Source organism: Mus caroli, chromosome 4, assembly GCF_900094665.2.
Source record: "Mus caroli chromosome 4, CAROLI_EIJ_v1.1, whole genome shotgun sequence".
NCBI lineage: Eukaryota > Metazoa > Chordata > Mammalia > Rodentia > Muridae > Mus > Mus caroli.
This window is the reverse complement of record NC_034573.1, coordinates 67,488,625-67,503,808: the sequence shown is the minus strand read 5'-3', so window position 1 is coordinate 67,503,808 and position 15,184 is coordinate 67,488,625. Positions and strand designations below refer to the sequence as shown.

The 15,184-nt window shown below is 36.7% G+C and overlaps 1 protein-coding gene across 5 annotated transcripts in view; it reads right to left on the bottom strand.

Moving 5' to 3' along the window:
• The window catches only part of LOC110292899 (lysine-specific demethylase 4C), a 159,690-nt gene that overhangs the window by 130,640 nt on the left and 13,866 nt on the right, over positions 1 to 15,184 (bottom strand). For 4 of the 5 annotated variants that reach the window (XR_003836421.1, XM_021160558.1, XM_029475965.1 and 1 more), the window contains 2 exons: positions 8,192 to 8,367; positions 236 to 350 (listed from right to left, as the gene is read on the bottom strand). Coding sequence is in view for 3 of the 5 variants with exons in the window: in XM_021160558.1 (XP_021016217.1) it covers positions 236 to 350; positions 8,192 to 8,367 (291 nt within the window). In the remaining 2 variants the exon portion in view is untranslated. Of the gene's footprint in view, positions 1 to 235; positions 351 to 8,191; positions 8,368 to 15,184 lie in introns of those variants that run through there. The other variant, XM_029475966.1, reaches the window with a different exon arrangement.

Below are 15,184 nucleotides of genomic sequence, written 5' to 3'. Positions count from 1 at the left end.
AAAAAAAAAAAAAAACAGAAAAAGTGAGCCATAGGCAGAGAATGGAGGAAAGAAGAAGGAAAGAATCCTATTGGTTCTTTCTCTCATATTTAAAAAGTATAGATACCAAAAAATAGTAAATAGAATATAATAAACAAAATAGATATAATTGAGTACTTCTAAGCTATCTAAAAATAGAAAACAAAAGCAATATCACCAAAAACTTTTAAAAAACACAACATAAGTGTAAATATACCTCATCATAAATGCTCCCATTTATATCTGCTCCATAAATAGGTGCCACAAAAGTTAAGTTTTTCCAGTATTTGCGTTCCAAATCTTCATAATCCAAGTATCTTGGAGTACAGTATCTATAAAAAATTAAAAAGTAAAAACCACAAAGCAGTAAGGCAATTTTAAGGTTTTCTACCCATCTAATTTAATTTACTTTCTATATAAAAATATTGTACACTCGCCTGGTATCAAAGTTAATGAGTAATATATAAATGGTTTTATATTAAAAGCTCTATAGACTTTCTTATGTTCCTTATTAGTAGGGCTTCCAAAACACACTAATAAAGGCATCATTCTTTAGCTTTCAAAATATTTCTAAAATATGTAATCGATTGTATAAGAACATTATACAAATTTATGTAGAAAAACACATCTATAGAAAACTGAGAAGAAAACTTTATAAAATTCTAAGACAACAAAACTAAAATAAGATACTCTGTAGTTATTGGATTGGTGCTGCCTAATATACACTAATGACAGAAAAAAGGAAAAAACGTATGTAGTTAGAGTGGAAGAATAAACTAGCACAATCTTTCCAGAGCATAATTTCTCATCGCATATCATATCAAAATTTTACATACCCTCGATCTGAATTTATAAATTCCTCTTGCCAGCACAGAAATGCAGACAATGACAAATGAGGAAGTACACAACAGCATAGAAACTAGAAACACGGTGGGTAAGAGGCACTTTCCTGTAGCTGTGATAAAACTCTGACAAAGGCAGGGTTCACTTTAGCAGTGAAGCTTGAGATGACTGATCTGCATGCATTTGCACTCAGAAAGCAAAGAAAGATTAATGCTAATTTTCAGTACAGCTCTCCTTGTATTCCAATATAGGATCACAGCCCATACAATGGCACTGTCCAGGTAAGGTAAGTATTTCCATCTCAATTAATCTAATATAAATAAAGCCACATAGGCATGCTCAGAGACTTGTCTTAACTGATCCTAGATCCTGTCAATTTCACAATGAATATTAACTATCAGACTGAATAGCCAGCAATTAACTATTAAAACATAAAATAAGGTAAGTCTTCTATGTAATGACATTAAAATATTTCCATGCTGACTACACCAGTTTAGAGATTACTGTGTATATATAATGTAATCACATTGCATTTTTGTTGTTGTTGTTGTCAAGTTAAATTAAAAACCAAACTCTGGAGGTAGGAACCCAGCTCCTTGGTAACCTGCTTGTCTATCAGACAGGATGCCAGAGTTAACAGATTCCCAGATTACCTAAGTATGTCATGGTAACACATCCCTATAAACTCAGCACTTGGAAGATAGAAGGAAAATCATAAATTATAGATAGAAAAGGTACCTCAGCTACATCAAGAGTTAATGCCAACTTGGACTAGAAAGATATCCTAATTTAAAAAAAGAAACGTTAAAATTAACAATTAACTTCTTGAGCATGATGGTACATGTATATAATTTCACTATTCAGGATGCAGAGGTATTTGGATCAAGCAAGAATTCTGGGCTAGTTTTGGCTACACTGTAAATTCAAATCCTGCCTGAAAATACATACATAAAATCCTATATATAGGGGAAATGTATAGAGAGAGCTCGGTGGGTAAGAACACTCTTGCAGAGGACCCAAGTTTGCCTTCTAGTACCCTACAGGCATAAACCAGATCAGACATCTATGCAAGGATACAGCTTGGTAAATTCAAGAAACCTCATCTTCCTGTGCCATCCTCATCCCTCACACCTTGCCTCAGCCACACAGCCTATACACAGGCCTAACCTGAGGCAGTTTAGATCCTCACATCGGCCACACAACTAGCAAAGAAGTCCATATGCCTGGGATATATGATAAAATCATAATACAAAAATCCAAGGCAACATATCTTCCCCCAAATCCATCAGTCCTATAGATATGCTCTCCAATAAAAATTTCCAGCCCGGAGTGGTGGCCCACGCCTTTAATCCCAGCACTCGGGAGGCAGAGGCAGGCGGATGTCTGAGTTCGAGGCCAGCCTGGTCTACAATGTGAGTGCCAGGACAACCAGGGCTACACAGAGAAATACTGTCTCGAAAAAAAAAATAATAATAATAAGACATATATCTAGAGAAACATATATCCAGAGAAACCCTGTCTCGAAAAAAACAAAAAACAAAACAAAAAAGAAAAATTTCCTACATAAACCATAGACACAGAACTTAAATTTCACTGTGAAATTTTAAAAGGACATAAACAGATCAAAGATAATGAGAATAGCCAGCACTAAATACCTGAAGTTAAAGAAACATAAAGCTGAATAAAAGTAAGATAATTCAGAATTTGAAAGTAAAATAAAAATAGTGAAGAGAAAAAAAAAAAAAAGAGCAAAAAAAAATAGTGAAGAGAACTCAATAAGAATGAATGAATGAGGGGGATGGTGAGATAGCTCAGCAGTTAAGAGTACCGACTGCTCTTCCAAAGGTCCTGAGTTCAGATCCCAGCAACCACATGGTGGCTCACAACCATTTGTAACGAAATCTGATGCTATCTTCTGGACTATCTGAATACAGCTACAGTGTACTTACATATAATAAATAAATAATTTTTTTTAAAAAATGAATGAATGAATGAATGAATGAATGAAAGACAAAATTACAAAACTCAATAACTCAATCAGAAAGCTCAGGTAAAAGCCTTAAAAGTAGATTGAATTAAGTAGAACAAATGTCTGGACTTGAAGAAAATCATTAGATCTTCAACAAGATCAAAGAAAAGACTTTCCTAAATCAAGTAAACTCATACATATACATACATATGCAGAAAGCACACAGAACACCAATAAGCAAGACCAAAAAAAGTCCAGCGATATAGCATATGTAAAACCAAAATATAGAGTATTGAAAACTGAAAAAAACAAAAACAAAAGAAAACCACAAACAACATATGAAAACATTTAGCTTATTTCTAGATGAAAATTTTAAGAGGGAAAAAAACCTGAAGTAGTGCATTCTAAAACACCACAGATGCCAGCCTAGACTACTGTATCCAGCACAACAGTCTACCACAAAGGAAGGAGAGAAAGTTTTTTTAATATCAAGAGATTTAAAAGGATTCGTGTCAGTCAGCCATAGTGGTACACATCTTTAATTCCACTACCACTCAGAACACTGAGGCACACATACCTAATCTCTATGAATTCAAGGCCATTCCGGTCAAGATCCAGAACAGCAAAGGTTACATGAGATATTGTCTCAAAATAATTATTGTTATCACATTATTATTATTACTATTATTATTATTACTATATTTCATCTCTACCAAACAAACCTTGCAGAGAATACTAGAAGCAATACTTATGACAGAATAGAAGAATAAACAAGCCAAAGCTAAAAAGAAAATAAATGAAGTTATAATTATTGAAATACAAAATACAAATACAGGACCACAAACAATAAAAATACTGCAATCAACCTGTACCTTTCAATAGTACTTTTAAATACGAGTAGCTTTACTTCACCAATCAAAAGGCACAGGCTACATGAATGGACTAAGAAACAAAACCCATCTTTCCACTGTCTACAAAAAACTAATTTTAGCTTTAAAAGATAGGCAATACTTTAAAGTGGAAGGATGGAAAAATATATTCCACACAAGAGACCATATTCTGGAGCAAAAATTATACCTTAAAACTTTATAAAAACTGAAATAATTTCATATGTTTTATGTGACCACAATATAATCAAAGTTAAAATTGATAGAAATCTCTAGTAAATACACATACTTGTGGAAATTAAACAGTTTGTTACTTAATGATAAATAGGTCATATGAGAAATAAGAGATACTAAAAAAAATTTAGATCTGAAACCAAAATAATATCTCTGGGAAACATTAAAAATATTCCTATAACAGGAATCCTAAGACCATGCATTAAAATACATATATCTGCTGGGCAGTGGTGGCGCACACCTTTAATCCCAGCACTTGGGAGGCAGAGGCAGGCGTATTTCTGATTTCGAGGCCAGCCTGGTCTACAAAGTGAGTTCCAGGACAGCCAGGGCTACACAGAGAAACCCTGTTTCGAAAAAACAAAAACAAAAACAAACAAACAAACAAAAAACAAATAAGAACAAATAAAATTTATATCTAGTATGTGGATACAATAATAAAAGTCAAACCAGAAATAAATAAAGTAGAAACAATGAACACAATACAAAGAATGAGTCTGATAGCTTATTTTTGAGAAAATAAGTTAAGGATAACAGACCCATAAACAAACTAAGCAAAAAAAAAAAAAAAAAAAAAGGGGGGGGGGGAGGACCTAAGTTAACAGAATAAGAAATGAACAAGGAAACATTATGACAGACACAACGGAAATTCAGAACTTTATAAAGGAAATATTTTTAAAACCTATATTCCATAAAAATCTAAAAGAAATGTATGAATTTCTAGATTCACCAAACCACCAAAGTCAAAGCAAGAAGAGATCAACAATCTAAACTAAAAAGGCACATGATAAGTAAGTAACACTGAATGCATTTGCCATTCTAAATTACAAGATATATTACTGAGCTATATTAATATAAAATAGTCATACAGTAACAAAACAGCATGGTACAGGCACAAAAACTGACTTTTTTATCAATGGAACAAACAGAAGACAACATAAGGTTCAGGTAACAAAAGCCATCTCAAAATGTATTCAACATCCTTAGCAATTCAGAAAGTGTAAATCACCACTAGTTTGGTAACTGGAAGTGATGGTGCACGCTTTTTATCCCAGCACTCAAGAGGCAGAGGCTGGCAGATGTCTATGAGTTCAAAGCCTATATCCTACAGTGAGAGAGACAGAGACAGAGAGACAGACAAATACTTTGAGTTTTATCTTACCATAATCAGAATGACTACAACCATGAAAACAAATGACAACATATGCTGGGGGTAATGTAGTAGAGGTGCAAATTAGTGTTGCACTACAAAAATTATGTAGAAAACTCTCAGAATGCTAAAAATAAATCTACCATATAACACAGCCATGCAACTACTTGGCATAAATTCTCCAACCTACTCCACAGATACTTGCATAGCCATGTCGACAGCCGCTCTAGTCCCAATAGTAGAGAATTTGGCTAGCAATCAAAAGGCTCTGGGTACAATCCTCAGCAGAAAAATAACAACAACACAGCAGCAGAAAAATTATGTGGCCAGTAAGATGCCTCAATGGATAAAAGTAGTTGCCTCAGAAGCCTAAAGACCTGAGATCAACTCCTAGAATCAATTCCACAAAGTTGTTCCAAGACCACCACACAAGTTATATGGAACATGAATGCTCACACAAACACATCATACTTACATACACACACATACATATACACATACTCACATGCACACACGTACATGTGCTAATAAAGTTTCTTAATAGCATGAATGATGAGGTGCTCAATCTATAATTAAAGTCCTATTCTCAATAAGATCCAAAAGAATGGGATCTAAAAGTATATTTTTTAATTCAAAATTTAATTTTTACACTAAACTAGAAATAAGAAGAAAGACTCTTCGTCATCTGTACACTATGTCAAATAATGCACTCATGCACACAAGTCACGTTTATGCCGTATCAGCTAAGTTCATCCAAAGATTTGCTTCCATTCACAACCATACAAGAAATTTAAACAATAATGGTTTTGATTGGTCTGCTAGGTTTGGCATGTTTTTCAAAATACTTGGAGATTTTATTATTGTTCAAAGGTTGAACTTTTTTCTGAGATTTTACAGGAAAAGGAGAGAAGAGCAGGAGTTGGGCACAGTCAGTTTTAGGGGGATTTTCAGATGGCTTTGACCTTTTAATGATCCTTTTCTCCCTCTAGAGTCAAGTGTATATATCATCAAGCCAGGTTTATTAGTACTGCTGATTAAACCCAGGGCCTCATGCATGCTAGGCAAAAAAACCAACACCTGAGCTGAATCCCAGCTTCAGATTAAGATTTTTATTTTGGGCATCCAATACCACATAAGAAACACAAGGTTTAAAAATATATTTGTGCTGGGCGTGGTGGCACACGCCTTTAATCCCAGCACTCGGGAGGCAGAGGCAGGCGGATTTCTGAGTTCAAGGTCAGCCTGGTCTACAAAGTGAGTTCCAGGACAGCCAGAGCTATACAGAGAAACCCTGTCTCGAGAAAAAAAAAACAAAAAACAAAAAAAACAAAAAACAAATAAAACAACAACAATATATATACATATATTATATATATACAATATTTACATATATTTATATACATATTTTTTTCCGTAAATTCTTTAATAGTCTTCCCTTCAAGAAAGAAAATTTTGCTGGGTATGGTGGTATATACCTAAAGACCCAGAACTTGGGAGACTGAGACAGAAGGACCACAAATTCAATGTCAGCCTAAGCTTTATAGTAACCAGCTATCTCCCTGCCTCAAAAACAAAAGTAAGATTTCATTCTTCTCCCCATTCAGTATATGATGTACCTACTCAATTTCTCTGGAAGAAGACAACTGCCACTATATGAGGATTCGAGGAACACTGACAAAGAGGAAACAGAAAGAATGTAGGATCAGAAGGATAGAGAAGTAACAAAGATATGCCATCTACTAGACAGGACACAGACAGTTTAATTATGAACTCCCGACAATATTGGACTGTCAATTGTAAATAAAGGAAGGGGGAATCTATTGGCTAGTGATGGATTTAGAAAAGATGTCCGGGGGCTGGAGAGATGGCTCAGTGGTTAAAAGCACTGACTGCTCTTCCGAAGTTCCTGAGTTCAAATCCCAGCAACCACATAGTGGCTCACAACCATCCCTAATGAGATCTGATGCCCTCTTCTGGGGTGTCCAAAGACGGCTTGTACTTACATATAATAAAAAAATAAAAAAGAAAAAAGAAAAAAAAAAGATGATGATGATGTCATTACCTTCAGTTGTATACCCACTGGTGAGCCTACCTGGCTCCATTCAATATTTATAAGCCTGTGATTGCTCAAAAATCCCTTATTAAACACAATAGGTCATATAACAAAACAAAACATGGGAATGGGACCTATTAGGAGAGGGAACTGACACGGGAGTTGAGGAAAAAGGATGGGTAGTGGGTAAAGTACCAGAATATGTTAAATACATATGAAATTGACAAAGAACAACAACAACAACAAAAAAAAAAAAAGATAGAAAGAAAGAAAGAAAGAAAGAAAGAAAGAAAGCAAATCTTGAACTCTACAGTTACATACACATGCACAAGTCCACAATGTCTGCAATATACTCAATTGTGCTTTTTTTAAAAGATGTGTGAGTGCATAGCAGGACTGGTATAGGATAAAGGAAACAGTAATATGCCCATGTTTCTACACATTTGCAAAGCTCCACTTACAGGACGAGCAGCATGAACTTTAGCCTCATACAAGGACCCCTCCTGGACAAGTCTTCCAACTAAGTTCTTAAGCAGCCGCCCTCCCAGTCAAAGCCTTAACAGTAATCGTGGCTTAATCATTCATTTACATGACTCCTAGCTTTCTGACTTTTATAATTATGAGCTGGCTTAAGAGACTAACTTTAAGAATTTGTTATATACCATATAACTGATATAATAGATGTTTTCCTATTCATTCAACGTTGTTTTTAAATTGCTATTGCTCATTTTAGTCTTAAACAAAATTATCAATAAAATGTTCCCTATCAAAGCTAAAAAGAACTAAAAACCTCTGACAACTAAAAAGAAAAAAAAAAAAAGAACCACTTCTAGATTTTACAAACAGGATTATAAAATATGGAACAATTTCTTTAGAAATAAGCAAATATGAGTAAGCCGTCATTTGAAGAACAGAAACCAGGGATGAAGACAAGAGATGACAAAGGAGGTTCCTGCTTTTCAGGCTGCTCTGTCCATGTGGCTTCTTACCTTACAGACCCCTTTGGAAGAATTACAAACATAACTCAATTGACTCACTTGCTGCTGTTAGCCAGCTGCCTGAACTCCTTCACAGTCATGGCTTTCTTCTGGATGTTGTATTGTGTGAACAGTCCCGACTGCCCTGTGACCATCTGCTGAATTGGTGCTGGGATGAGCAAATTATCAATATCATCATAGCATTGTCTTGGCTTCCACTCCTTAGGAGGAATCACCTGGAAGCAAAACAAAATATTAACTTGGCACTCCAAACTAAGTATTACATACCTTTTATTTTTCAAAAGAACACTTTTTCTCAATACCTCTGTAACAAAAGTACTGTAAACACTCACTAATACTTTGCAGTAAGGATATGATTCTTAATAACAAAATTCACTGACATAACTATATTTGTATTGGCTTGTTTTTAGTGCCACTCATAACACTTGCTTTTATTTTTTTATGATTTTTTTTTAAGTATACAGAATGACTAAGAGTAACAGCTAATGATAAGACAGGCTGGGATATTTATTAGGTGTTTATAAAACAGGCTGAGCCGGGTATGGTGGCGCACACCTTTAATCCCAGCACTCGGGAGGCAGAGGCAGGCAGATTTCTGAGTTCGAGGCCAGCCTGGTCTACAAAGTGATTTCCAGGACAGCCAGAGCTATACAGAGAAACCCTGTCTCGAGAAAAAAAAAAAAGGCAGGCTGAGATGTTAGATGAAACACCGGTGACAGCAGAACAAACAATTCACCACGTGTTACCTCTCAACAGAAGATGGACTGTTGATGGACTCTTCCTCAAAGAACACAAACAAGTTCACCTTTACTGAATTTTAACTACATGTCTCTTTTTTATGTGGTACAGATCAGTAAATATTTAGTCAATATTTTCTATGTAGATCTCTTTTACAATATAGTATAAAACAAGTGGTCATCTAGAGGATTTCAGAGTTGAATTCCTCACACGGACAAACTAAACTGAGGTTAAAGCTTTACACACTCAGGATGGGTGCGACCTAAGCCTGGAAGTCCATTTAAACAGAGGCTGGCTTGGGTATTTTACAGGGACCCTGCCTGGGTCTTCCTCTTTCTCCCACTGATCCTTTTTAGACACCAACCTATGTGCCTTCCCATTGGTTCTCCTCACAATATTTTCCATAATGTCCTCTGATAACAAGAAGCAGCCATCTCAGGGATGTCGATTTCACCTTCCTTGCCTTCCTATGTACTGCTAACTCTCCTTCATTGGCAAATAGCATGGTAGCAAATGAGTACATGTCTGAAAACCAGCTTTCTGTGAAGATGAGGAAAAGTTTAATGTGTAACTTTTGTCTATTTCCATGGTATGCCTCTTCTAACATGGGCAGTACTTCCTGTTTTGTTTTTGGTATTTTCAGACAAATTCTTAAGCAACCCAGACTGTCCTTGAATTTGTTACATCTCTAGGAATGCCCAGGAATACCTCCTGCTCCTCCCAAATGCTGGGACTGCATGAATGCACCAGAATACCTAAGAAATTTCTTAAAATATTTTAAGATTGAGAGGGCTGGAGAGATGGCTCAGTGGTTAGGAGCACAGACTGCTCTTCCAGAGGTCCTGAGTTCAAATCCCAGCAACCACATGGTGGCTCACAACCATCTGAAAAGGGATCCGATGCCCTCTTCTGGTGTGTCTGAAAACAGTTACAGTGCACTCATATGCATAAAATAAATCTTTAAAAAAATTAAGATTGAAAGATAGTATTCTTACAGAAAACGAAAATGAATTATTAGAAACCAAATCACAGAGGACCCACTTGGGTAGGAATAAGAAGCAGAATGCTATTACCCCTCCCAAGTCTTCCACACACTCTTTTCCAAATAGGTCTATCCTGTTCACGTGCCAACAACTACAATATTTATTGGTAATAAACTTATGTGGCTATGTATCACTAAATATTAAGTTTTTGTTTAGGGCTGGAGAGATGGCTCAGTGGTTACGAGCACTGACTGCTCTTCCAGAGGTCCTGAATTCAATTCTCAGCAACCACATGGTGGCTCACAACCATCTGTAATGGGATGTGATGCCCTCTTCTGGTGTGTCTGGACAGTGATAGTGTACTCACATACATAAAACAAATAAATCTTTTTTAAAAAAAGTTTTGTTTTGTGTATGTAACATGTCTGACATTTTTGTGTTTGTATATATGCATTAGGATACACATGTATGTGTATGTATGTGGAGGTCAGATGTCTTCCTCTATTGTTATCCACCTTATTTTATTATATTTTATTTGGAAACAGAGTCTCTCACCGAGCCGAGTCCTCTCTTCACCTTCCCAGCACTAGCATTATGGAGATGCATAATGACACCGGGCGGGCTTTTTTTTTTTTTTTTTTTTTTTTTTTTTTTTTTTTTTTTGGTTTTTCGAGACAGGGTTTCTCTGTATAGCCCTGGCTGTCCTGGAACTCACTTNGAACTCACTTTGTCGATCAGGCTGGCCTCGAACTCAGAAATCCGCCTGCCTCTGCCTCCCAAGTGCTGGGATTAAAGGCGTGCGCCACCACCGCCCGGCTGGGCTTTTTTTTTTAACATGCATATTAGAAATCTGAACTCGGGACCTCCTGACTGTACAGCAGGTACTCAACATCTCCAGTCTACATCAATACTACTATTTGAAAGGTATACTAGTATAAAAGTGGAAGGCTTGAGCAAAGGCTCAGAGGGTGCCAGCACTCTAGCTTCAGGAGAGCCAATGGGTACCTGCATGCACATGAACGTACTCACACAGAAAATCGTTAAAAAGGAATCTTTAAGAAGCTATACTATAATCTTGGTAACTGAAAGGAAATCAGAGTGTTTAAGTATTAGAAATATCAACTGTGAGTACAAAAGTGATAGTTCAACAGTTGAGAGCACTTGTTGCTCTTCTCTTCCAAAGGACTTGAAATTGGTACCCAACACCCATATCAGGAAGCTCACAAATGCCTATGACTCCACAAGATCTGACACTCTCTTCTGCCCTCTGCAGACACCTGCAAAGACACAGCAGATACTCACATCAACACACAAAGGGAAATAAAAATAAATCTTAAAAGAACAAAAATATCAAGTATGCAGCCAGGCAGGCATGCCGTACTCCTTTAATTGGGAGGCAAAAGAAGGCAGATCTCCACAAGTTCAAGGCCAGCCTGGTCTTCAGAGCTAGTTCTAGGACAGGCAAGGCTACACAGAGAAAACTGTCTCAGAATAAATAAGAAGAGGAGAAGGAGGAAGTGGGGAGAGGGGAAGAAAGGGAAAGGAAAAGGGAAGGAAAAAGGAAGGAAAGAAGAGAGATCTAGCATGTACAAAGTCTGGAGTTCTAGCTCCAGAACCACATAAGCTTGGCATGGTAGTACAAGACTGTACATCTAGTCAGTAGAAATGTTCTTGGCTACATAGCAAGGTCAGGGCCAGCCTGAGACAAGAGATCTTGTCTCAAAAATAAAATATAAAATTAGTGGCTCAAGAGATATCTCAGTGGAGAAAAGCACTTGATGCTTTCACAGACGACTCCCATCACCCAATGGCAACTCACAACTTCCTGTAACTCAGTTCCTGGGGAATCAGCGTCCACGTCTGACCTCCTGAGAGCTCCTACACAAGTGGGTCACACACACTCAAGCCACCACCGGAGTGTAGTCCCTAGAATTCTTGGTGGGAAGAAAAAAAATAACTTCCAAAGGTCCTCTGAATATACCCATACTCACATCATACACACAAACAAATAATAAAAAAATTAATTTTAAAAATAAAAATAATAAAAGAAGTAAACTGGTTTCCCAGGAATATTTTTTTTGTTTTGTTTGGTTTGGTTTGGTTTTTCGAGACAGGGTATCTCTATGTAGCCCTAGCTGTCCTGTAACTCAGTTTGTAGACCAGGCTGGCCCCGAACTCAGAAATCCGCCTGCCTCTGCCTCCCGAGTGCTGGGATTAAAGGTGTGCGCCACCACGCCCGGCTAGGAATATTTGATTCTTTTTGAATTTTTATTTTATGTGTAAGTGTATTGCCTACATGTACCACATGATTGTCTGGCATCCTTGGAGTTATAGATGATTGTATGCTACCATGTAGGTACTGGGAACTAAACCCAGATCCTCTGCAATAGCAGCAAGTGGTTTTAATCATTAAACCTAACCTCTCCAGCCCACCAGGAATATTTTTAAGTAACTTTTAATGCTAGAGAATAAAGCATAAAATAAAATTAAAGTTATTACAAAGTTAAGCCTATCAGTTCTAAGTTTGAGGCCAGTCAGTGTATGCAGTGAATTCTAGGCCAGACAGGTATACACAGAAAGACCCCATCTCAAAGAGAAGGAAGGCAGGCAGGCCTGCTGATCCAAGCCTATACCAACTATTTTCTTTTGAATTAATTTTAGATTTTATTTTATTCTCCTACGTGCATGAGTGATGGAGGTGGCATGCAAGTGGAGATCAGAAGACAACTTTCAGGAGTTGTTCTCTCTTTCCCATGGGATCCAGAACTCAACAGTCAGCAGCAGGTAAGTCAAGTGCTTTACCTACAGTCATACTTTCAGTTCCATTTTAAGTCTTTAAATATCAAATTACCTCACACAGTTCGAAACCAAGTACAACATATTTGGTCATTAAACAATTTAATAGTAACACCTTCATATTTAATGAGTTAAAGTAGAGGAAACCTATTCTGCTTCATTTCTATCAACTATATTGACTACCTTGCTGAGTATGTCAAGAAAGAATGCATACTTTATGTCACTGTTTTCCCAAACCCAGGCATTTCCAGCTAAAATATGCATGCCCACTAGATATGTTGAAGCCAGATGCTATCTACAAAGTAGCAAATTAAGAACAATGTTATCTTCATGTTGTAGGCATAGGTACATATCTTCACTCTCTTGTGTTTTATGAAGCACGTACATACATACATGCACACATATATATATGTTTATGTGTATGTATATAAATAATTAGAGAAAAAACAAAATTGGACTACTCTGAAATTAAACTCACTATTATTGAAGTACTCAAAAATTGATTATTGTAAGTTAAGGAAATTATTATGTTAAGACAAATCCACGAAATGTCAATAATACATTAAGAAATGAACCACAGGGGACCTTTATTCTCCCACAAAAAGAAAAACATCCGCATCTATATAGTCTGGATTTTCAACCAAGTAGCTTGGTTTGTTGAAGCTCTATACACTTAAATTACTTCCCCATCCAGAGTAAGAATGAGACTAGGTTAAACATAATTTATGTGACAATGAGAATACAGCAAAATAAGATTAGAAACAAGCAGTTCAGCTTCATCCTAGTAGAGCAAAACATTATTATAGAACACTGTCTTTATCAATGAGTGTTACATTGAGGGTGAGGTACACTGGACTCACCCAGGTGTATTTGTAATTCTCATTAATGTTATTCTGCCACATCCTGTCATGGGTGTACTCAGTGTGCCTACAGCTCCTCTTCTAGTTACTAAACAAGTCACCTCACCACTAGACAGTACACTAATCACAGAGGACCAAGAGATGTTTTCAAGAAACAAAAAAGGAGACAAAAAAGGTTTTCAAAAAAGGTCAAATAATGAACACAGTATAGTAACACACATGCCATCAACCCAGCATTCAAAGATGGAGGCAGATCAACCATGAAATTCAATGTTCCAGGTTATTCTGGGATATATGAGAAATCTGTTTCAAAAAAAAAAAAGATAGATAGACAGACAGACAGCTAGAAAACTAGAGAGGAGAAGGTGATCTCCAGCTTCTCTCTGGGCTAATAAAGCCCAAATCCTTGATAATACATGACACAGCATTTCATATTCATGCCAAATGACGGAAAAATAACACCTTCTGTTCAACTGAAGAATGATTCCCCCATGTCTACCTCAAATTATAATCTGCAAGTTCTGAGACCAAAACTGAAAAAGCAAATTCTAAACAACTTTTACATTTACTTATTCTGTGTATGGGGAGGGGGACATGGAGGCATGAGGAGTACATAGCACAAATGTAGAAGTCAGAGCATAACTACTGACAACAGCCACCTAACAAAAGGAATGACCTCTGGATACAAAATGCCACAAACAGTAAAAAACTGGATTACAGTCTCTAGTATGAATGGAGACATCTTGTACTCCAAACCTATAATTCTGAAGTTCTCTGTTCAGCTAACAATCATTGTCCACACCATTTGACCTTCACAACAGATATGCAAAGTCCAGGGAAAAACCTTTCCCAGTGAAAGCATCACTAGCAACAGCCTCTGCCAGTGCCATGCATTTATATAATGAAATTACAGTCTTTGGTACCTCATGAACTCTCCTACGACCTTAAGCACACCATTTACCATTATTTTTTAAAACATATAATTTCGGGGCTGGTGAGATGGCTCAGTGGGTAAGAGCACCCGACTGCTCTTCTGAAGGTCCAGAGTTCAAATCCCAGCAACCACATGGTGGTTCACAACCATCCGCAATGAGATCTGGCGCCCTCTTCTGGAGTGTCTGAAGACAGCTATAGTGTACTTACATGTAATAAATAAATCTAAAAAAATTAAAAAAAAAAAAAAAACACATAATTCCGTATCTTTAAGAACAAGAATAGATGAACCTACTCAAAACTGGCTTCTCTTTTTAAGTGTTCAAAGCTACCAAGAGCTGTTCACTAGATCAGCACACTATCCCTGGTAAGACTTCCTGTGGATACTTGTCTTTACAACCAAACGCATATTTTACATAGATGCCAGTGTAGTTTTTTTTCAAGCAATGTCTCAGCATAGCAAAAAGAACAGGACAAGGAAACATGTACTACTTCATCTTCCTTCCCAATTTTAATAGTTAATATTGATTGGCAACTTGATAGAAGTCACCTAGGGGACAGATCTAGATTGTATTACAGAGAGGTGAAGACCCACCCTAAGTGTGGGCTAAGATTCTGAACTGTATTAAAAAGTAGAAAACAAGTTGAACAACAGTATTTATCTCTCCCTCCTTCCATAGTATAGATGTAATATGACCATCTAGCTGCCTCATGTCCCTACC